General features: G+C 50.5%; 1 protein-coding gene across 1 annotated transcript in view; it reads left to right on the top strand.

The window, feature by feature from the left end:
- Positions 1 to 541: 541 nt before the first annotated feature.
- NCF2 (neutrophil cytosolic factor 2) overlaps positions 542 to 24342 on the top strand; it is a 31535-nt gene continuing 7734 nt past the window's right edge. The window contains exons 1-10 of the mRNA XM_061160893.1: positions 542 to 955; positions 3592 to 3674; positions 10075 to 10183; positions 15672 to 15806; positions 16610 to 16717; positions 17004 to 17063; positions 18704 to 18747; positions 20573 to 20714; positions 20935 to 21003; positions 22190 to 22265. Of these exons, the coding sequence (XP_061016876.1) occupies positions 782 to 955; positions 3592 to 3674; positions 10075 to 10183; positions 15672 to 15806; positions 16610 to 16717; positions 17004 to 17063; positions 18704 to 18747; positions 20573 to 20714; positions 20935 to 21003; positions 22190 to 22265 (1000 nt within the window). The 5' untranslated portion in view covers positions 542 to 781. The remainder of the gene's footprint in view (positions 956 to 3591; positions 3675 to 10074; positions 10184 to 15671; positions 15807 to 16609; positions 16718 to 17003; positions 17064 to 18703; positions 18748 to 20572; positions 20715 to 20934; positions 21004 to 22189; positions 22266 to 24342) is intronic.

Below are 24342 nucleotides of genomic sequence, written 5' to 3'. Positions count from 1 at the left end.
CCATTTGCAGGAGATTGGTCCCCACTGAGCTTCCCAAGTGTTCACAAAAGTACCTCAGACCCAGATGGACACCCAAGACCGTCCTGCTCGGGAATCTGATTGCCAATTTTATCCCGAGATAAAAAACCAAATACATCAAGACAGTCTGTGAGGGTGTGAAAAGTGTTGGTCGCTCAGTCATGTCCAACCCCTCGCCACTCCATGGACTGTAGCCCACCAGGCACCTCTGTCCATGAAATTCTTCAGCAAGAAGACTGGAGTGGGTTGCCATTTCCTACTCCAACGAGGGTGTGAGGAAGTGAGCAAAGAATTCATTCTAGACTGAATAGAACTCTTCTGTCACCCAACACCCTCGCTGGACAGGCAGCCAGAAGTCACCTTGAACCTGGGGTCAGAGCCCTGGCCAAAAGCTGCTGCCCCGCAGAGCGGTGGGAGACGGAGGGGAGGAGCTGGGGGACAGAGCAGAAGCATTTTGGGGAACTGCGGCCTCGGGGGCAGTATCTGATGTACTTCCTCTCTCCTCCACACTCCGCCCCACTTGCCCTCTCGCTCCTTCTCTTTCCTTTTCTCTCACAGAACTGACTGCTCTGTGCGTCAGTTGCCAAAACGTGGGGACACTTCCTGCCACCTTTGCAACACTGAGAAGTTGTCTTCAGGAGCCTCAGCCCCAGTCTGAGCTCCAGGCCAGGAAAGTGAAGGTGGTTGGGGGCGGCCTGGCTGGGGAGACACGGGCTTGCCCTCTCCCGGGTCTCCAGGCAGCCCTCCCGGTTTGCACCCGACCATGTCCCTGGCCGAGGCCATCAGCCTCTGGAATGAAGGGGTGCTGGCAGCCGACAAGAAGGACTGGAAGGGAGCCCTGGACGCCTTCACCGGGGTACAGGACCCCCACTCCAGGATCTGCTTCAATATGGGCTGCATACACACGATTCTGGGGAACCTGCTGGAGGCAGAGAAGGTGAGTGGAGGTATCTCTGCCCCTGCCTCCCCCGGGGGCCTTTGTATAAACTGGTTCTCAGCCCAGGCTGCACTTTAGAACCCTCTCAGGAGCTTCAGAAGAACAAAGGCTGCCCCGGCACCACCCAGCCCCAGAAATTCTGATTCAATTGGCCTGCAGAGCAGCCTGGGCAGCCACCGCTTTGAAAAGCCCCCAGGTGGTTCTAACAGGCAGCCCCGCTGGAAACTGTTCGCTGAGGGTTTTGTTCTCCTTTATTCTCCATTGATTACACTCAAATCATTCTGGAAACTTTCCTTAACACTTTTGAAAGCCCCCCTTAGTTATGTTTTCCTTTATTGACTGCTAGCCACAGAATCTCCCTCTTACTGCTTCACGTCTGATTTCCAAGAACCTCTTTTGGCTTTCTAAGACCTTTCTGTGAGTGAGCTCTCCTTGCCCAAGAGATCAAGAGGAGGCACTTAAGAAAAACAGGTTTTCCCTCAAGGGACAATTCTGATCCACTGTGTGGGACACTCTCCAAAGGAGTCTGCGGCTGGTGGAAGGAATGCAGATGGTGATTGATTAATGATGTTTACTGAGGACAGGTGTTGTTCAGTCTGACTCTGAGACCCCGTGGACTACAGCACACCCAGCTTCCCTGTCCTTCACCATCTCCAGGAGCTTGCTCAAACTCATGTACATTGAATTGGTGATGCCATCCAACCGTCTCATCTCTGTCATCCCCTTCTCCTGTCTTATATCTTTCCCAGCATCAAGGTCTTTTCCAATGAACCAGCTCTTCAAATCAGGTGGTCCAAGTACTGGAGCTTCAGCATCAGTCCTTCCAATGAATCTTCAGGGTTGATTTCCTTTAGGATTGACTGGTTTGATATCCTTGTTGTCCACGGGACTATTAGGAGACTTTTTCTAGCACCACAGTTTGGAAGCATGGATTCTTCAGTGCTCAGCCTTCTTTATGGTCCAACTCTCACATCCATACATGACTACTGGATAAACCATAGCTTTGACTATACGGACCTTTGTCAGCAAAGTAGTGTCTCTGCTTTTTAATATGATGTCTAGGTTTGTCATAGCTTTTCTTCCAAGGAGCAAGTGTCTTTTAATTTCATGGCTGCAGTCACCATCTGCAGTGATTTTAGGACAGGTGTGGAATGTCATATTTCTCCACTGTTTTTCTCTCTCTTTCATATTCCCTACTATGGGGTTGAGCACTCCCAACAATCACTTTTTCATATTGGTCACGGTAAGCTGGAATGGGTATGACTTTTGGATCAAACCCTAGCTCTGCCTCTCTCTGGGCTTTTTGGTCTTGGGAAGTCACAGACTTCGGGCTTTCAGCTTCTGGAGAGGTTAAGCATCTTGACGATAAGCGAGGCATGAACTATTTTTTTAAGTTAGTTTTTATTGGAATATAGTTGATTTACAATGTTGTGTTAGTTTCAGGTATACAATGATGTAAATCAGTTATACATGTGTGTGTGTATATATATATACATATATATATATATATATATATATATACACTCTTTTTTAAAAGGTTCTTTTCCCATAAAGGGGGCATAGACTATTCAAGTACTGCGTAACTTCACACCACTGTGTAAATGTTAGTCCTTATTTTTACCTTCCACTGCAAGTCTTTGCAAGGTGGTGTGGCTGGATGACTGACTCCCCAGCACCTTGAAGGGGGCCCCCACAGCCATCCTCGCCCTGGCAAAGAGGGAGAGAGAGAGCTTTGTGGAATACCCGCACAGCCTCAGGCTGCAGAGTGGGCAGATGGGAGCATGGGAGGACCCTCTACATCTCACTGGAGGGAAGACAGCGGCCCCCGCCTCCTCGGGGCTGCTGCCGCCCAGGGACTGAGCAAACGAACCGCAGATCTCAGGGGCTGTTAGAAACAAAGCGCGCACTGTCAGGAGGAGCGGCCGGCACGCCAGGCGGAGGGCCTGAGTGCAGCCCGGCGGCAGGGGATGCGGACTCCGGCCTTGCCAGGCGGAGGGCCTGAGTGCAGCCCGGCCGGCAGGGGATGCGGACTCCGGCCTCTCGGGTCTCCCGGGCGAGGCTGTGGCGCCCTGCTCACCTCCCAGCCGCCCACTCCCCTGCCTCTGCTTCCTCCCCCTGCTCTAGGCTTCACTTTGCTTTCTTCTGCTCTGGCATCTCATTCTCGCTGCCTTTCTTTGGTTTTATGCTTGAGTCCTCACTCCTGGCATTTTAAAGGCATTATTATTGTTACTATTTTAATCATATGAGATTTCAAAACAGTGAACAAAATGGCAATAGGAACACACAGATCGATAATGATCTTAGTTGTGTAATATCCCTATAATAAATTTGTAAAATAAATGCTGTAGATAATATTCTAATTAGATTATATTCAAACGTGATGACTTTTATTAACCCTGTTAGTAATCATGAAAGGGAGATATGCATATCCCCATTTTATGGAGGAGAAAACTAAAGTTCAAGGAGATTGGGCAACCTGTCTCATGCCATGCGGCTAGGAAGTGACAACACCAAGTATTCTGACCCCTAAGCCTCTTGTCATCTCCAAGACATCAACGGTTTTCCGGACCCTGCCTGCCTGCCTCGCCCACTGGCTCATCTCACTCCTACTTACTGCCTGGCTGTTCCCTCCGCAGGCCTTCACCAAGAGCATAAACCGAGACAAGCATTTGGCGGTGTCCTACTTCCAACGAGGGATGCTCTACTACCAGATGGAGAAGTAAGTGGTCCAGTGTTGCACAAGCTGGGGAAATGTGCAGAGAAACCCAGAGCGGGCCTTGGTGCTGCCAGACGTGGTGTTTGAGACGTGTCTGCTCAGCCTCTGCGGGGAGGCATGCCTGGGCTTTCTCTGGGCAGTTACTCAATCAGCACGAGGCAGAAGCCCTCTCTGGGGAGGGAAGGCGGGCCCAGCTACAACTCACCACAAGGCTGCAGAAGCATCCCAGGCTGGGGATGGCACCCCACCTTTTCCTGAAGGGACACAGCCTGGGCGGTTCTGGCTGTAAATACGGCAGCCATCAAGGGAGCACCCGTGGTTGCCTACTGCTGTGAGGTAGTGAGCTCTCACACAATGACAACGATCAGGAAACCACATCAGAACCTTTGTTCCTTTGGTGGGCCACTCATTAGGACTGCGCACTCTCCCTGCTGAGGACCTGGGTTCAATCCCAGGTCAGAGAACTAAGATCCCACAGGTCACATGGGTGTGGCCAATAAATAAGTAAAAGCTTCCTAGGTGATTGACTTAGATCTGGTTTAACAAAAAAATACATTCCTGCAGAATGTATTTTCCAAAACCCAATGCATTCAGTGGGATATAATTCAGTCACTAAAATGAGAACATAAACAATTAATATTGTATGTACCAGAATATATTAACACAGATGAGTAGTGTTTGTCTTACTATAGAAAGAAGTTCACAATAGATACTAAATTTAAAACATTTCAAAATAGTATCACATAATCCCATTACCGGTTCGCAGAATAGTCTCAAAGGCCATAGACCAAAATGTTTTCAGCAGTCCTCCCCAGTTGGTGAAATTATAGAGATTTCCATCTTCTTCTGTCAGCCTTTCTGTATTTTTGGCGTGTTTATAGTCAACAGGAAATAATTAGTAAAAAGACAAATAGAAAATGAAAGTTAATCTCGAGTCCCACACCCCTCCCCCAAACGCCCTAAAAACATTCAAATAACAAAATGTATTCTAAGCATTCCTTTAAAATGTAGGGAATGGTTAACTGACCTTTCATAGAAATAGTTCTCTGAGTGTGCACAAGTTCCAAAGAAGACGGTTCAGCTCAGGCTAAAGAAGAACAGTTCAAACAGTAACATGTCAGCAGGGGCATGGTGTGTGTGTATGTGCAGGTGTGTGCACAACAGATGAGAAAGGGTGTTGGTGAGATAGAGGGGAGGCGACAGAGAATGTCCAGGCACTGGGGAAGGGGTAGGCTGGGCTCTGATCCTCTGGAACCCCGAAAGGTGTTGATCCTCGGGTTTAGTCAGAAACCAAGCCTGCCAGGCCACTGTGCAGAGCCGTTGCCATGGGCAACTACCAGACACTCAGAGGACTTCTGGGATGTAGATGCGGTCATTTACCTGAACGAGTTAAGAGCAGCAGTGAAGTCTCCCAAACAGACACGGAGGCAGTCTGGGAAGGGAAAGCCTTGAATGGAGAGAAGACACACAGGCCTTTACTTTCAATGGCATCATGCCTGTCTCCCTTTTATCCCTTTTCTCCTTCTCAGTGCCCCCCCCCCCCAATCCCCACCAGCCTCAGGATATATAGGACCTGTGGGCAGGTCTGAGCATAAATCCTCTTGTAGATCTCTAGAAGGATAAACTCTCAGGCCATTCGTGAATCACCTCTAACAGCCTAAAATGAGGAGAGACGGATGGCCAAGATGGGAGACTCCCAGAAGACATTTCTCTATGAAATGCTCAGAAATCCCAGAACCTGAAAGCCTCGTATTTTGAGCGAGTCAAAACAATCTTAGTAAGATCCAGGAATCAGACTCAGGATTCAATTAGTCTGTGACTGGTAATTGTTAAATCTAAGAGAGAAATCTATCAAATTTTATCTTTAATTCAACAACTATTTATTGAGGAAATAACATGAGACACGAGTCTGGGCCCTGAGCTGCCCTTTTTTTCTTTTGCTCAATCCATGGGCTTTGGTGTCCTCCCCTCCACATGATTCAGCTCTGTTTTAAAATTTTTGTTTCTTTTTGGCTGTGCTGGGTCTTTGTTGCTGTGTGCAGACTTTCTCTGACTTCGGCGAGCAGGGGCTATTCTTCACTGCAGTGTGTGGGCTGCTCATTGCGGTGGTTTCCCTTATTGTGGAGCACGGGCTCTCGGGCACGTGAGCTTCAGTAGTTGTGGCTTCTGAGCTCAAGAGCACAGACTCAGTAGTTGTGATGCATGGGCTTCGTTGCCCCTCAGCATGTGGAATCTTCCTGGACCTGGGATCAAACCCGTGTCCCCTGCATTGGCCAGTGGATACTTAACCACTAAACCACCAGGAAAGGCCAAGGTTCAGCTCTTGATGCTTTGTCCACTGTAAGCTCCTCTCTACATGGGATTGGATTGGATGTGGACTGCCATTTCCTACTCCAGGGGATCTTCCTGACCGGGGATTGGACCAGTGGCTCCTGCATTGCAGGCAGATTCTTTACCATCTGATTCACCTGGGCAGCCCCTTATACATTTTAGGGCCCTGAAAATATGGCCAGACCCTTTAGATGGAGCTGCTCAAAGAGGCAATGCAGTAAAGTCTTTTCCCTGACTTCTGAAACGGGCAAGGGCATGGCCCCAGGCTCTGGCATGGAGGTGTGTGATGCTTCAACTCCTTTCAGCCGGTTCAGTCTCTCTCCATTACCCAAATGTGGACTGCAGCATTCTAGTCTACAGGCGGGCACTGGCAGTGCGGGACTAGTTGGGAACATCAGTGGTTACTAAGGAAAAACACCTTCCCAGGGAGTGTTACAGAAACGAGGATAATAAACCCTCTCTGGCTCAGAGCTGGGGAGAAGCACGAGCCGGTCGGCAGTTGTGCTGGTGAGCTGAGAAGACAGCAGGCAGTGACTTCCAGGTGTGTGCTCAGGTGCTGCCCAGCAGAACCAGGGGAGGATGCCAGCTCCTTGGCCTCCTTGGACGCTGTGGACTCCAAATGGCATGGAGGAAGTCTCCTGCGGCAGGGCTGGAAAAAGGCAGCGGCTGTGCTGCCTGCCCCCCGGCGCTCGGGGCTGAAGGCTATTTTGGATTTCTCACACTGAGCTTTTTCAGACCCTGGGCAGCAGGAAGCAGAGCTGTGCATCAGAGTACACGCCCCAGGGGAGCTGCTCTGGGTAAACCAGGTGGCTGAGAGGCCTTCAGGGCGATGCTCTCTAAGACGCTTAAAAACAGACACCTAGCAGGAGTGTTTTAAACACAAAGCAAGCCTTTGAATAACGTCAGTCCTTCCTTTCTCCCTCCGACTGGGCCCGGATCTTTAGCCATCTTGCTGGGCAGAATTAGGAGGAGCTGGGCTCACTCAATCCCAGGTAGACCCAGGCGGTGTTACTTCACAGCTGAAACTCATCTGCTGAGGGAGGCGGGCACATCCGCAGGTGACTGCAGAGAGCCTCACGGGCCCTCCGAGGACCTTCCGTGCACTCACACAGGCAGTGGGACACGATGGAAATTCCATCTGCTCAGGAAACAGGACACCTCTTTCCGTGTTTCCACACCCCGTCCCACTCCATGGCTCAGTGAATCAGAGCCAGTCACCCACCACGTTCCAGCTTAGAAGGAACAGGAATGCTTCCCCTCTCCCCCTTCAAGGAAATGCCTAAAAGGGTGTATAAATGACGTGAGATGTTTAAGGAATGGCCTGCATGCTTGTGAAAGGTTTGGTGGCCCAGGCAGTAAAGAATCTGCCTGCAATGTGGGAGACCTGGGTTCAATCCCCAGGTCGGGAAGATCCCCTGGAGAAGGAAATGACAACCCATTCCAGTATTCTCGCCTGGAAAACCCCACGGACTGAGGAGCCTGGCAGGCTACAGTCCATGGGCTCGCAAAGAGTTGGATAGGACTGAGCAACTTCACTTATTAAAAAAAGTATGTTAGAGGAAGCCATCCTTCTGTTTCCAACCCAGGCTGTCTGCTCCCGTCACTCCTGTGACTGTGGGAGTCACTTTCAACCAAATGATGACAGAATGTCCAGCTTTCCCCCGGCCATCCTGGGACCTCTCAGCCAAGCCGCCCTCCTGGTCAGCTCCCAGATTCCCTGACATAAGCATTCTGGCTTCTACAGCCATGTCTTTTTAAAAAAATGTTTCATTTATTTATTTGTCTGCACCGGGTCCCAATTGTAGGATGTGGGATCTTTGATCTTCACTATGGCATGTGGGATCTTTAGTTGTGACAAGTGGGATCTAGTTCCCCGACCAGGGATCAAACTCCAGCCTCCTGCATTGGGAGTGTGCAGTCTTAGCCACTGGACCACCAGGGAAGTCCCAACAACTGTATTTTTATCTCCTGATAACAGTTAATACAGTATGTAGTATTAAGTAGGCATGTAATACGGGCTTCCCGGGTGACACTAGTGGTAAAGAATCCATCTGCCAATCCAGGAGACATAACAGATGTGGGTTCCATGCCTGGATGGAGAAGATCCCCCAGAGGAGGGCACAGTAATCCACTCCAGGACACTTGCCTGGAGAATCCCCATGGACAGAGGAGCCTGGTGGGCTATAGTCTGAGGGGTCACACAGAGTAGGACACGACTGAAGTGACTTAGCATGCACACACGCAAGCATGTAATAGAAGATTGGTATGTGAATTTAGTTGCTGGTTTTAGAGCTGGAAATATATATATATATTAATAATAATATACTGTGTATGCCAGGCACTGTCCTAAGCACCTGAATGGTTTGTGCTGCTATTATGCTCTAATACTGAAGATGAGGAAAGAGAGGATTAAGTAATTTGCTTCTTGCAAAGAGTCGGACATGACTGAGTGACTAAGCATACAGCACACCCCTTTGTCACTAGCTAGTAAGGGGCAGAAGCAGGACTCCGGTCCACGTGGGTTGGACTTCAGAAATTAGATCCAGGACCACATGCGAGCAAGCGCCTGATGTGCTCTGCTCCCTGAATATAACACGTCCCTTGCACACAATGCACTCCTTATAATATCAGTGTGGAGTGAGGCCAGGGAGGCAGTTTGCCAGGGTCTCCCAGTTAGTAGCAGGACTGGTGGGCCTGGTCCCAGTCCCTTGGCTGCTGTCCTCGGGCACCTTCATTACCCACACCACCTCTCGAGGGTCCCCACCAGCCTGTGTCCACATTCCAGGCTTGTCTCCAAGAGAAGCCACAAGTGGCAGCTCTGGGTCAGATGGTGGCCAAGGGACTTTTGGTTTAGTTGCCTGGTGGGAGCCCCACAGACAGGCAAATTTGTTCCTGCCAGACCAGGGGCTGGGCTGGGGCTGCTTCTATCCCCTGCTGCTCAGCAATGGCTCCCTCCCACCAGGGCCTCTGTGGAGATCAGAGGCAGGCCAAAGAGGCCTGGCCCAGGTCCTGCCCACACCCCAGTGGGCACTATTGGTGTGGTCAGCCCTATTCTCTGCTACCAATCCAATGACGGCAGTCCTGATCCACCTCAAGCCAGTCAGCACAACGCCAACCCAATGGAGCTGAAGGCCAGTGCCAGGAGCAGGGTTAGAGGTGTTCTCTGGAGGCTTCTTTGGTGGTCCAGTGGTTAAGAATCTGCCTTGTCATGCAAGGGATGCTGGTTCGATCCTGAGGCTGGGACAATCCCACGTGCCATGGGGCAATTAAACCCGTGTGTCACAGCTACTGAGCCCGTGCTCTAGAGCCTGAGAGCCGCAGCTACTGAAACCTGCATGCCTGTAGTCAGTGCTCCACAAGAGAAGCCACTGCAATGAGAAGCCTGTGCACTGCAGCTAGAGAAAGCCCGTGTGCAGCAACAGAGACCCAGTTCAGCCAAAAATTAAATACACAAAAATCTGAAACATTTTTATTCTTAACTATTTACCAAGAAAAAAAAAGGGCTCTCTGGCTTAAGTGATGGTTTGTCTTTTTACCTAAAGTATGTGGAAGAGGAGGGAGGGGACAGCCACAAACCAAGAGCTAAATTGAACTCAAAAGAAGCTGAAACAGGAGGCTCTGGGCAGGAGGCTGACATCAGTGGCCATGACGAAGGGCCCCTGGGAGCTGCATCAGGCTGGCCTGGCCGCTTGGTGGGGAGTGGACCAGCTCCACAGAGAGATGGGGCTGGCAGGTGCTGTTCTGCTTGGAGCTCTCTGGGGAGATCGAGGCTCTTTCAGAAAGTGACAAGCTGGTTGTCAGAAAGGTGGGGGCGGTGTGAAGTCAACAGAGACAGAGATCCCTGTGGCGGCCTGAGACTGGAAGGCCTGCAGTGTTGCTGGGATGCACAACCCCGGGGCGCTGTTTACACCAGGTTCTACAGAATCCTGGGGTCAGGGTTGGCGAAAAACTAGAGCAGGTCAAAAAGGATTGAAAAGACTTCTTGTCCCAGTGAAACAGATGGACGAAAGGAAACAGACACCCACTTCATTCTTTTTTTCCTCCTTTCCCTGAACTGGCTTCTTTCCTGCAGATATGATTCCGCCATTAAAGACCTTAAGGAGGCCTTGACTCAGCTTCGAGGGAACCAGCTGATCGATTACAAGATCCTGGGGCTACAGTTCAAGCTGTTTGCCTGTGAGGTGAGGAGAGGAGGGCCTAGCCTGGGCAGTGGTGGAAGCCTGGGCAGCCGAGGGGAAGCTGACGGCTCAGATGCACAGCCATCTGTTGACACTTCTAGGAGCCCGAGAAGGCATTTTGCCTCCCCTCCCTTGGGACTCAGATTTACCCTTAAGAAAAAACTCAGAACCATTGCTTGGGGCTCCTAATGGAGTCTTCAGTTACCTGAGTGCATGGATTTTGTTAACGTGAGGCTCAAAGGACCATGTAGAAATGAGTTTGCTGGATTCTCTGAAGGGAAGCTTGGCTGGACATGAGTGTGTTGGTCTGTGAAAGTATTCGTGTGTATGTGTGTTAGTTGCTCAGTCGTCTCTGACTCTTTGCAACCCTATGGACTGTAGCTCACCAGGTTCCTCTGTCCATGGGATTCTCCAGGCAAGAACACTGGAGTGGGTTGCCATTCCCTTCTCCAGGGGGATCTTCCCAAGCCAGGGATTGAACCCAGGTCTCCTGCATTGCAGGCAGAGTGTTAACCATTTGAGCCACCAGGGAAGCCCGAAAACATTCATAATAATTTGCATGATTCAGGTTGACAGGGTGTTTTCTCAGCATTATATTAACAAATCCAAAATCACAGAGGTCTCTGCCCTAGCGAAGCTTCCTTTGCAGCAAAAACCAAAGCAAATCAAAAGGCAACAACAAAACAACAAAATAAACCAAAATCACAGCTTCACTCGCCATGTAGAAACTGCTTTACCCTGGCTTGGTTCCCAAGTTCACACACTTTACGATGAATGGTGTGGCCTTGTGTACTTGGTTGACACCCAAAGAAAGAGTAAGGATCATTTAGCACCAACCTGTACCCTCCTGGTCAAAGAACAGCTCAGAGCCCACAGTTAGGAAAGGTCTTCACAGAGGGGTTACATGTTCTGTATCACCAAGATGGAGATGCGTGACTGGCTTTGACTTTACAGGTTCATGTACTTTTTCCAGCCAACCCTCCCCACTCTCATTCTAAACCCCTAATATACACCAGTAACTTTAAAACTAAAATCCCTGCAAATGTAGATTTTTAGTTGGCAGAATCAGTGAAAGAAAGCCCCTTGCTTGAGTTTCTCAGGGAGAAGAAGCCCAGTGTTCCCAGGGTCACTCAGGGCTAATAATAGAGTCCACAGCTGCCTGCGCCCCTGGGGACACGTGTCTCCATCCAGCCCCGCCGCAGGATAACAACTTCAGTTCTCCTTGTCTAGGGAAATGAGGCTTTCTGGAGGGCTGGCATTTGGCCAGCTTCCAGAGTGCAGTCTCTCAACTGTGGTCCTTTTGATGCGTTGGACCAGTTCATTCTTTGTTCTTGGGACTGGCCTTTGCCTCAGAGGATGTTGAGCTACATCCCTGGCTTCTACTCACTAGATGCCTGTAGCAACCCATTCCCAGGGTGACAATCGAAAATATCTCTAGACATTGAGGATCACCCCTGATTGAGAATCATTTATGCCAATTAACGTGTTGAGGGACCAAGAAGCTCTGGAGAAAGCACCCTAGAATAGTGGCATCAAAGCAGAACTCCATGGGAGGAGTGTTCCCCCTGTAGCTGGAGTTGAAATAGCTCAGGGGCAGGAAACACTGGCTGTGCAGGCCTCTCTGCCGGGGAGGCTGGGCTTTTCAGGGCCCCGTCTGCCACCTGCGACACTCCGGTCACGTCCCTAATTATAAGACCACCCCTCCCTTCCCACCAGAATTCTGAGAAATCATACCAGAAAAAGAGTCTCAGGCTTTTCCCGGTCATGGAGTCATAAAAACCTGTTGCTAGAGAAGGTCTTAAGAGTAGGTGTCTGAGAACTAAGCAGGAAGTTTTAAATGGCCTCAAGGTCTCCTTTCTTCCTGCACGCATGTTCATGGGGGAGGATCAGGCCAGTCAAGCATGTTTGCAGGTGGCAACAGCTCATTGAGGCTCAGAAAGAGCCCAGGAAGGGAGTCTAGATCTCCACTTCTGGGCTTGGTCCTTGTCCCCATCGTTCAGCACCAGCCAACTAACTCTATGGGAAAACCAGCCCTGCCACCATCCATGTTGTTCAGTCGCTCAGTCATGTCTGACTCTTTATGACCCTGTGGACTGCAGCGCGCCAGGCTTCCCTGTCCTTCACTAGCTCCTAGAGTTTGCTCAAACTCATGTCCATTGAGTCGGTGATGCCATCCAACCATCTCATCCTCTGTCACCCCCTTCACCTCCTGCCCTTAATCTTTCCCAGCATCAGGGTCTTTTCCAATGATCCAATGAGTCAGCTCTTCGCATCAGGTGTCAAAGTATTGGAGTTTCAGCTTACACATCAATTCTTCCAATCAATCTTCAGGGTTGATTTCCTTTAGGATTGACTGGTTTGATCTCCTTGCTGTCCAAGGGAAACTCAAGAGACTTTTCTAGCACCACAGTTTGAAAGCATTAGTTCTTCGGTGCTCAGCCTTCTTTATGGTCCAATTTCACATCCATACTTGCCTTAAAAACAGTTCTCTTCTATTCTGGGTGAGGCCCGGGGCCAATCACAGTGTAGGCGGCAGAGTGGTACTGAGAAGTGTAATAGCTTTCCACTGTGTGTTAGTTGCTCACTCCTGTCCGACTCTCTGCAACCCCATAGACTGTACTCCGCCAGGGACTCTCCAGGCAAGAATACTGGAGTGGGTTGCTATTTCCTTCTCCAGTTTTCCACTGCTGAATACCAAATTGCTCTAAAACAGAGTGGCTTAGAACAATCTGGGCTTCCCTGGTGGCTCAACTGGTAAAGAATTTACCTGCAATGCAGGAGACCTGGGTTCTATCCCTGGGTTGGAAAGATCCCCTGGAGAAGGGGATGGCTATCCACTCCAGTATTCTGCCCTGGAGAATTCCATGGACTATTGTCCACGGGGTCACAAAGAGTCAGACACGATTGAGTGACTTTCACTTAAAACGATTCTCTCACGGTTTCTGGCATCAGGAACCCAAGCTTGGCTAGGTGGTCCTGGCTCAGAGGCTCTCAGGAGGTTGCAGTAGAGATGTTGGTAGGGCCGCCATCATCTGAAAGCCTGACCAGGGCTGAAGGATCTTCTTCCAAGGTGACTTAGGTACTTGGCGAGTTAGTGTTATTTCTTGGCAGGAGGCCTCAGTTCTTCGCCACTTAAACCTCTCCCTAAGGCTGTCTGAGTCCCGTCATTATATGGTGGCTGACTTCCCCCAGAGGAGATAATGATCCAAGAGGAATTGATACAGAGTGTTGATGTCTTTTATAACTTAACCTCAAATGTCACATTATGGAAACCTCTCATTTCCATAATATTCTATTCACTACACACGTCAGCTCCCTTGGATGTGGAAGGGACTATGCAGATGGGGGAGTACCAGGACGTGAAATCATTGGTGCTGTCTTGAAAGCTGGTTGTACTAAAGCAAGGACTTTGGGATCAGAGATCCCAGCCCAACACTTCCTAGTCTAATAAACCTTGGTGAATTCAGTGTCATTTCTGAGCCTTGGGCTCTTCCTCATCTATAAAGAAAGGCTGAGTACTTACCCTATACACATTTGCTATCATTCATTTTTGCATATGTTTATCATGTCTACTGGGGCTTCCCAGGTGGCTCCGTGATGGTAAACAATCCACCTGTCAACAGAGGAAATGCAAGTTAGATTCCCGGGTTGGGAAGATCCCCTGGAGGAGGAAACAGCAACCCACTCCAGTATTTTTGTCTGGAGAATCCCATGGACAGGAGCACCTGGCGGGCTATAGTCCATGGGGCCACAAACAGTGGGACATGACTGAGCACACACATAATGCCAGCTAGGGTCAGGCATGAGAGGTCCAAGGGGCCATAAGACAAGGTGTCAGCAGCCAAACGTTCATCGTCACGTATAATGTGAGGTGATCGGGTTAGGAGGAGAAAAGTGTAGGGAAGGATTCTGGAAGCACAGAAGTGAGGCCCCTACTTTGTATGGTGATTGTGTGGCTTAGAGATAATGCAGATAAAGTGCCTGGACCATAGTGATGGTCAGTAAATCATAGCAATAGATGATGATAAAGACAACAGACAGCACTGATTTCCAGGAGCCCCGAGTTCTTCATAGGTTTAGCTTTCTGACTACAAAGAATCCCCAGATGGTATCAGTCAGCAAACTCAGTCCTGTGGTCTTCCCCCAAACCACATGGGCATTGTCACCCTCCCCGAGAAGGCGGGCAAGGCCTCTGTGCTCAGCCTCCCAAGCAAGTCCCAAGATAGTTCTGCAGATAACAGTGGTGGTAGTAATGAAGAGTTCTAAAGCAACCACCACGTGCCAAACAATGAAACTCAGTGCTTTATATGAATTCTTCATTTCTTACAAAAATCTGTAGGCAGGAAGCATTATCATCATTTTATAATGAAACTGAGGCCATATAGTAGAAAATAGCCCTAGGGTCCCTCCACGGCACTGCCTCCATGCGTTACAACTTAGAAAGCCAACAGTCCCTTTCTCTGACCAGGCCTCAGGTGACAGGCTATACCTCCCCTCTGAAGCCCTGGAGAACCACCCACACCCCACCCCAGGGCATCAGGTTGTGACTCCTATCACTTTGACCTGTGAGAAGCCTGCAGCAGTTCCTGGCCATTTAGTCATCCTCCATACATGATGCGAGGAGCCCTAAGAATTGGCTACACTGTCATTAACAAGTAAATTAGGGATTTTCCTGGTGATCCAGTGGTTGAGACTTTGCCTTCTGATGCACAGGGCACTGGTTTGATCCCTGGTTGAGGAGCTAAGAGCTCACATGTCTTGGAGCCAAAAAAAAACCTAAAACAGAAGCAATGTTGTAACAAATTCAATAGAGGCTTTAAAAACTGTCCACGTGCAAAAAAAAAAATCTTAAAAAAAAAAAAAAGTAAAGTAAACCCTGCCTGTTAGTTGCCATCTTGATTTCCTTCCACTCCAGGTGAAGTGTTGCCCTGGGTCTGTATTGGGTCTCTTTCCAGCTTCAGTGAACTCTTGCCCATAGAGTTTCCTCCTGCCCATATGACTACATTACATCTTGTTACTCCTAGGTTCTAGAATGGGTTCTGTGGATGCAGGACGATGCATCTAGAACCCTCTGTCTCTCCATCCCACATCTGTCCAGTCTTTGAGCCCAGGACCAGTGGCAGGAGCTGGTCTGGGAGGCCACAAGCATGTATTTTACCCCCAGCTCTGCAAGGGGCCTTGAACACTTCACTGCTGTCCATACCAAAACCACACAACAGCTCTAGCCCACCCATGACCTACTTGGTTGTTGAAGGAATGCACACGATGCTGGAGTTTTGCATTACATGATGTTTTCTTCACACCACCCTTGTGTTAGATATACTCAGGAGCAATACTGATTGTACTGTATTGTAGATATCTCCAGGAGAGCTGGGGAAGGGAGAAAGGTCACCAGGCAACATTCCAGGAGCAAAAAGTGCGAGCTCTTCCCTGCCTGGTCCCTAGATTCGGAGCAGCCTCAAGCTTTCTGCTGTGGCCTGTGCTTTTCTAGGTGTTATATAACATTGCTTTCATGTACGCCAAGAGAGAGGAATGGAAAAAGGCTGAAGAACATTTAGCATTGGCTGTGAGCATGAAGTCTGAGCCGAGACATTCCAAAATTGACAGAGCCATGGAAAGCGTTTGGGTGAGTGTGCTGGCGAAGCAGGTGGCGAGAGGGTCTGCTTGGGTTTGGATTTGTTTCTGTGGACATGCCGATTGGGGATCAAAAATGTGGTGCTTTCCCTTCCTCTGAGCTCCAGGTAACACTGATCTCGGGGTCTGTTTCCCTGTGGGATCTTGAATGTGGAAGTCTAAGAAGCTGAGGCCTAGAGGAAGAGACAGCGACGCCCTCCTCATGCCCCTCTGAGGGGGCTCTGGTGGGGGCGTGGGGGCAGCACCCAAGGGCAGAGGCTGTGCCCGCTCGCTCACCCCTGGGTTCTCGCAGCCTGGCTCCAGGCCAGACACACAACAGCTCTCAAGAAAAAATGCATTGATTATAGGAACAAACGATGGGAAGTTGAGTCTGAGCACATGTAGGGATGAAGCTTGTTCTAAATCATATTTTTAAACACCAGGAACAAGGGGGCTTAGGTCAGTCTGTACATATCTGTCCATGGCTGCAGCCCCCAGAGAGCACTGTCGTGGGCCTTGCTCGGGTCCTGGGCCACCCACGTCGGGAGTGACAGCCCCGCTCGAGCCACACAGAATGGGAGAGGGCAGCCCCTCTCGGAAAAGAGGGTGCTGGGCAAACAGCACCCGCAGATGTCTCGGTGTAAGGGGACAGTGAAACCAAACAGTCCTCCCTGACACAATAAGTCCAGCCCTGCACGTGGAGAAAAAGCGCCCTTGCGAGGTTCTCTCAATGGATCCGCGCATCTGCTCAGTGAGGGACCAGGATCGTCACCCCCATTTTACAGGTTGGAAAAGACTCTGTTCTCTGTGTTTTAGAAACAGAAGCTCTATGAGCCGGTAGTGATCCCTGTGGGCAGGCTCTTTCGGCCGAATGAGAGGCAAGTGGCTCAGCTGGTCAAGAAGGATTACCTAGGCAAGGCCACGGTGAGTGAGGCCGCTCGGAGTCCCCCGAGTCCCCTCTTGCATGAGCCCTGCGGAGTGAGGGCGAGGGGACCCTGGAGGAAGGGGCGCCTGCCTCTGGTTCTGCCCTGGGGAGGCAGCTTCTCACCCGAGGGTCGGCAAGCCCATCCTTAGCCACCGTCCACTTCGGGAACCAAGTCCCTGTGAGAACAGACCCAGGGCGCGAGGAAGGAAGGGGTCCTGGGGAGACCCAAGAAGGACGGGCACACGGAGCCGGCGCAGCCCTCACACCTCCCTGTCCCAATTTCAGGTCGTGGCGTCTGTGGTAGACCAGGACAGCTTCTCGGGGTTTGCCCCCCTGCAGCCACAGGTGAGGTGGTCCTGCTCTTCTCCGCGCGTCTCCAGGTCTGGGAAAGAGCCAACTCGGGCAGAGTGTCTGTGCTGAGCGGCCTCGTTTTCAGGGCTCCTTAAGCTGAGCTCTCAGTCTGCGGAGGGTGTCTGCCGGGCCATGCTTGGTCAGGGATCCCAGAGCTGGAAGGGGAACAAGATCATATGCTTGGGCGTCATCTCAAGTCCTCAGGAGCCAGCCCTCCATTTCCCCCTCAAATGCCAGCCTTCACTTCTCTAAAGTTCCAGGAGAGCTCAGCGTGCCTCGTCTCTCCCGAAGCCTTGACCATTCGCTCAGAAAACTGAAACAACAGCCGTGGAAGGCTTTTGCTTCTTGTCCCTTCTCAGACACAGGACACAGTGGGGGGAGCTCTTCTGGCTGCACCCATCGGCCGCATGCAGCGATTCCCTCGGGAACATGGGCGGGGGTCCCCAGGGCGAGCCATCTTTCCCCCCAAGCTGGGCTCACAGACGGTTCCAGATAGATTAGATGCCAGTGGGTCTGGAATGTGAAGGTGGTGCTTCCGTGTGAAGGGAAGCGGGTAGTGCTGGCTGAGGACAGTTCCAGCTCTGTGGCAACAGAACCGTTACGGGCAGGGGCGTCGGTCCACGCGAGCACAGCAAGGAGCTTCTGAGTGTGGTGGTCCCATGGTCCAGGGTGCACACACCTGGCCACTCTGAGGGCCGCGCTGACAGCCTCCCAGGGTCAGAGAGTTGACCACTGGCCCAGAAGGCCACCAAGGCTGGGGAACAGGAGGCTAAGAGGAACAGAGGAGGAGAGCAAGAGAGGCGAGATTCTTTGAACTGTCTCTTCACCAGAGTTGAAGAAAGCCTTGCAGGACTCCCTTGGGCTTTGGGGCACCCAGGGGACTCCCAGAGGGGAAAAAGCCCAGATAACTGGGCTCCACAGTTCTCAGGGTAGAACAGGGATCACACTTCAAAAGGAGATTCTTACCTGACCAGCGGACCTTGAGTTGATTTTCATTTTTAAAAACTTTTATTAAGTTATAATTTACATATCATACAATTCACTTACTTCACTTGCACAACTGAATGAGTTTGGGTATATTTACAGTTGTGTAACTATCATCACAGGCATGGAGGTTTTTTTTGGCCACATGGCATGTGGGATCTAGTTCCCTGACCAGGGATCAAACCCTCGCCCCCTGCACTGGAAGCACAGAAAGCCACTGGAATGCCAGGGAAGCCCCCTGAGTTGGTTTTTAACTACCCACGGATGTCATGTGATAGAGCAGATGTTAATTATAGAGCAGTGCTGTGAGAAACTGTCCTAGGAGGGGGATGGAGTTCAAGGGCAGAAGCACCCTCATGATGCCATGTTGCTCTGTGACAGCTAAAACTCCAGAAACCAAGTCTGGCTCAAGATGCATTGCTGTGCTGGTGAAATCTGGGCCCAGGGAGCTGGTGGGAGGTGTTCTTTTTCCAGTGTTTAGTCAGGGTACACGATTGCCTTCTCCCTCGAGAGTGTTCTAATTGAGCCAGAAATGCAGTCTTCAATGTTCTGGTCTGGAAGGAGGCTTAAATTACTATTAACCGTCTGTTCTCTCTCCCCTTCTTCCCTTGTGATCCTGGCTTCCTTTATTTCTCCTGAATGTCTGATAGGCAGCTGAGCCTCCACCCAGGCCAAAAACCCCAGAGATCTTCAGGTAAGTTAGAGTTAGACCAAAATGCAGAATATCCAAACTCCCAAGCCTGAACTGAGGGCAACAAAGGGGTGAAGAAGGTGAAGCTGGGGTCAGGGTCCAAATTGTGAGGAATTTAGCCTGGCACATCAGGCTCCTCCTGTTTTCAAGGCTAGAGTGGAATGATGGTGGGAATGGAGCTTCCAACACGGTGAGGCTGACGGTGACCTGGCTACAGCTGCGGGGTGGCCCTGTATCCCCACGCCAGCGTGCACCCAGAGAGCGAGAGGTTGTCGCTGAAGGACCGCAGTGTCTGTGGAACGCCACCCTCTGAGGGCTGCACACAGACCTCAGGGTAGAGGAGAAGAGGGTGCCCTCCTCTCAGGAGGAGCCCCCTGAGAGGCCAGGCTCCCTGGAGCTGGGAGAGCAGAGTGGGAGGCCGGAACGGCGTGTCCTTTCCTGTGTGGGCGCGTTTTTCACTCCCTGTTGGCACATGTTTTCTGAAGAAGGAAGAGGAAGGACTCGAGAAAAAGAAGTCATTCTTCTGTAAGAGGAGAAGCCGCGGGTGACAAAACCTACAGCTTTCTTCAGAGTTATCTCTAAGTGAAGAAGCAAGCCCAGCTTCCCCCTCCCAACTAGGGAAGGTTGTAACAAGGAGTGCAGAGAGTGCCAAAGCAACTAGAAAAAAGGAAGAGGCCTATGAACTCACCCCTAAGCTCCCCATGTGCTGGGGGAGGCCATCTCCCCTACAGAGATGAATGCAGGGTCTGGAGACAAAAGGAGGGGCCGAAGGGAAGGTAGCAGAGTGGGAGGGAGAGGGAAGCAGCCTGGAGAGGCCAGCCGGCTGCAGTCACACATTCTGAAGTGGCTCAGATGGGACGCCCCAGAGCGGAGCAGGCCTTGAGGAAACAGTAAAGGGGAAACGACATTACATAATGCAGAGTAAGGCAGCCTCACATCCCCCCACTGCCTCCCGGCCCATCTCTCCTACTCTCTGTCCCTCCCCCGTGGACAGCCCCAGCTGGCTCTAGGGCAGGGGTACCCAACCCCTGGGTCATGGACTGGTACCAGTCTGTGGCCTGCTAAGGAACTGGGCCGCACTGTAGGAGGCAAGTGGCAGGGAGTGAGCAAAGCTTCATCTGCGTTTACAGCTGCTCCTCATCACTCAAATTACCACCTGAGCTCTGCCTCCTGCGAGGTGAGCAGCGGCATTAGGTTCTCATAGGAGCTGGAACCCTAACCCTAAAGTCAAGGCGGAATATCCTGAAATTGCCACCAAATAGAAACACAGTGCACAAGAAATGCAGTCATGTCTAAACCATCCCCCCACCCTGGTCCATGGATAAACTGTCTTCCATGAAACCCATCCCTGGTACCAAAAAGGTTGGGGACTGCTGTTCTAGAGGATTTCTCCTCCCCCGTCCCCCACTCATCTCCTCACCCAGCGGGTTCTCACCCACTTTCTACTTTGCACCCTGGCATCTGATTGGGCCCCGCCCAGACTCGGCCACTGGCCAAGCACAGCTGGGATCCTTCCTCTTCAGAAGGGAAGGGAGGATGGGGGTTGCAAGGCATCGTCAAGTGTTGCGTTATGTTTTGTTTTACTCTTGCCCCACTGCATGTGTGGTTACGCAGCATGTTCACATGCAGAGTCCTCTTGGGCCCTCAGATGGGCAACTCCCTGCTCAGGGTCACCTGGGCAGTTAGAGGTGGGAGTGAGGCTCCTGGCTCCGGATCCACAGTTGCTGATCCACAGCATCATGGGAGCAGATGTGGTCCAGGCTAGATGGTGGATGGGATCTCGAATCTTGTGTCTACCCCTCCTCTTCTCCCCACCCCCATCCCGCAGGGCCCTGGAAGGGGAAGCCCACCGTGTGTTGTTTGGGTTTGTGCCTGAGACACCAGAGGAGCTACAGGTCATGCCAGGGAACATCGTCTTTGTCTTGAAGAAGGGCAATGATAACTGGGCTACGGTCATGTTCAACGGGCAGGTATTCAGAGGATGGGGCGGTGGGCTTATGGGCACAGGATCCTGGCAGCACATGGCAGAGCTTTTTGAGGAGCAGCATCTGCTGCCTTACATGCAGGCCAGCTGCCCCCTCTTTCTCCTGTCCCCCCACCCCTCCCCACATCTCTGGGTGTCCTGCACTGTGGCTACTGACAAGTGCATCTTTGCTTCCCCCTTTCTGGCTCCGCGATGCTGCACTGCAGAAGGGGCTCGTTCCCTGCAACTACCTCGAACCAGTTGAGTTGCGGATCCATCCTCAGCAGCAGCCTCAGGTAACGGAGCGCCAAGGGCTGACCTGTTCCCTTCCCACCCCTGAACCCCGCCACCGACAGACCATGGAGGGGAGAAGAGCAGAGAGGAAGAGGCACTGGGGACTCACTAGTCCTGAGCCCACCTTGAGTTGGTACCAGCCGCCCAGAGCTGAACCTAGGGATGAAAGAAAAATCCCAGATGTGCTGAGTGGAGGCATCAGCAGGTCCTACTGGGTCCCCAGCTCTGTGATTCCTCCTGGTCAGGGGTGACTTGACCACAGCTACAGCAGGTGACAACTTAGGTCTTCCCAGGAGATCTTCTTCACCCGGAAGAATAGTCAACGTGCCGGCTGGTGAAATCCACTCACCATAGGAAATCTGCTTTAGAGCACTGAGTCAGAGCGGACCTTGCCAGCCACTGCTTCCGATGCTGCTGCCACCCCCACCACCCTGTCTTGATGACCTGCCCTTCTGCCAGGCCTGGGGAGTGGTCTTTGTTGGATCTGTGCAGATGCCTGATGGCAACAGATCCTGTCTCTCTCTAGACTGTGCAACCAGTTATTCTCTGTGGGGTTGGCCTTCCCTGATCAGAGTCACGATGTCTAGATGACTGGAAAAGTTCTAAATGCCATGTAGATGAGAAGTGGCATGTTTCCTTTGAAGGGGCAAGGTGTAGAGTGAGAGGCTGAGCTAAGACAAGGGTCCTACCCTGCCTCCAGTGGGTTTCCAGTGTGGCAATTGAGGTGATTAGGCAGCAAGGGCCTTGTGGCTGGGGGGTTAGGATTCTTATTTTCTCATTATTTCTACTGTGATTGTTTTCACCAGGCCCACTCTGTCTCCCACTGAACCAACACTTCCCTTCAATTTAGTTCAGTTGCTCAGTTGTGTCTGACTCTTTGCAACCTCATGGACTGTAGTATGCCAGGCTTCCCTGTCCATCATGAACTCCTGGAGTTTACTCAAACTCATGTCCATTGAGTTGGTGATGCCATCCAACCATCTCATCCTCTGTCGTCCCCTTCTCCTCCCGCCTTCAATCATTCCCAGCCCTTAGTCTCCACTAAATGTCATCACCACTCCAACTTTTAGGAAGTTGTTTGCATCTGGCCCCCTTCCACGGTGGTCTGCAGGGTCTCCCCCATTCCTACCCCTGCCTAAGAACTGTGTCTGCATGAAGGTTCTCACCCTCTCTCCCTGTCCCCTCCAGGAAGAAACCTCCCCGGAGTCTGATATCCCAGCTCCTCCGAGTTCCAGTGCTCCTGGAAGACCCCAGTTGTCACCAGGTTAGTGTCTCTGGAGGACCATCCCGGGATTGGGTGCAGAAGTGCTCCAGGCTGCCTCCCCACCAAGGGTTGCTCTCTCAGCCTGACAGAATCTGGTTTGTTGTACTCCCAGCTTATGATTACAAGGCCCCAGAGCGCCACCCCTGCTCCTGTGTCACTCACCCACCCAAAACACAGGAAAACAGAAATCCTTCCTCCCTGCCTGCTCCAGAACATGCATGGAGCTTGGGTAAAGGCAGCTGCTTTCTGGTGGGCTGTGAGCATCCCAACTCAGTCATTAGGTAGTGGGACCTTATCCCAGGAGGAGAGGTTCAAGTAATTATACCTGTTGACCTCAGAGCGGGGTGGAGTGGTTCTTCTCAAGTGACTGAGGAGCTCTATCTAGAAAAGAAACTCTGCAGAGCCCCGGAGGATGGACCAAGAACCAAGGTGCAGACATGAGAGGGATACTCTCCTGATACGTGGAGGTGGCTGCCCTGGGAAGTCATGGACTTTTGGTTACTAACGTGGGTTAAGCAGATCCTGAGTAAGTGCTTGGTAGAGATGCATTGACTAGGTGATCTGTCCAGATCCTAGATCAATGACTGTCATGCCCACCTGATCAACAGAATCACTCGGGATGCTCCCCACCCCTATTTTTACTTTGAAAATATTAAACCTACAGAAAGGTTGAAAGTATGGTACAATATGAACGTAAGAATATCTTTCACTTAAATTCAGTAATTATTAACATTTTGCATCATGTACTTGGGCTGCTCCTCTTGTTAATATAATATTTTTTCTAGTTGCTGAACCATTTGAAACTAAATTACAGACTCATGACACTTCACCCTATACTTCAGCATCTGTCTCCTAAGAACAAGGATGCTCTTCTGCATAAGCACAATATAATTGTTATATCTAGGATAGTGTTAATATAGTATATGTTATTATATAATATAGATTATATATTTCATATTCAAATTTCTCCTATTATCCCCCACTGTCCTTGACAGCTTTTTTTTTTCATTTATTTTTATTAGTTGGAGGCTAACTACTTCACAATATTGTAGTGGTTTTTGTCATAGATTGACATGAATCAGCCATGGATTTACATGTATTCCCCATCCCAATAGCTTTCTTTAATTTATATTTTCTAGGGGCCCATCAAGGATCACATATTAACCTAGGAAGATTTTAAGAATGTAGAATCAAAGGCTTTTGATTCTGATTTTTTAGGACTGGAATCAGGCTTAGAAACCTGTTTTTCTAGGAAAAAAAATCCAAAGAGATTCTAATGATCAGCTGGGTTTGAGATCAGTGGTCTTTTTCAAGCAGGCACTGCTGTTTCCATGGTGAATATCACTATACATACTTTTCTTATATAAATTATATGTGTTTAGTCACAGTCATGTTTGACTCTTTGCAATCCCATGGACTGTAGCCCACCAGGCTCCTCTGTTCATGGGATTCTCCAGGCAAGAATACTGGAGTGGGTAGCCATTCACTTTTTGGGTTGGGAAGATGAGATCTTCCCAACCAATCCCAACCATGGAACTGAACCCAGATCTCCTGAATTGCAGGCAAATTCTTCACCATCTGAACCACCAGGGAAACCCCAGAAATTATATATGTACTGCTACATTAATATATTTTAAACATTAGAAAACATACAAAAGATAAAGGACAAATTAAAAATAAGTGGTTATTTTTTCCTGTGGCCCCTGGCTGATCTCATACTCCCTGATTCTGTTTTGGTGGAGCCCACTGCTTTAACTGACCTTTGGGAATCTTGCATACCACTACCCCAGCAGCACTACGGTTAGCTGTCCTTTGGGATCCCTCCCTAACCCCATGGGCTGGTGAGGATGTGACGGTCCTTTGGTAATTACCTATATGCTCCCTAGAAGCAGAGACTGGGTTCATTTGTGTGTTCATGGCTTTGCCCTTCACAGCTACCCAATGATTTCCCCCACAGTTTATTAAGGTTAATAATCACCCCACAGGTTAAAGCATATGAGGTTGGGTGCCTGGTTCTAAGTGGTTTCATCTTGTGTATGGCAGGGGCTAGCCAAGAGTGTTCATTCAATATCTTCCT

This window comes from Dama dama, chromosome 14 (assembly GCF_033118175.1).
Source record: "Dama dama isolate Ldn47 chromosome 14, ASM3311817v1, whole genome shotgun sequence".
NCBI lineage: Eukaryota > Metazoa > Chordata > Mammalia > Artiodactyla > Cervidae > Dama > Dama dama.
This window is presented reverse-complemented; position numbering and strand designations above follow the sequence as displayed.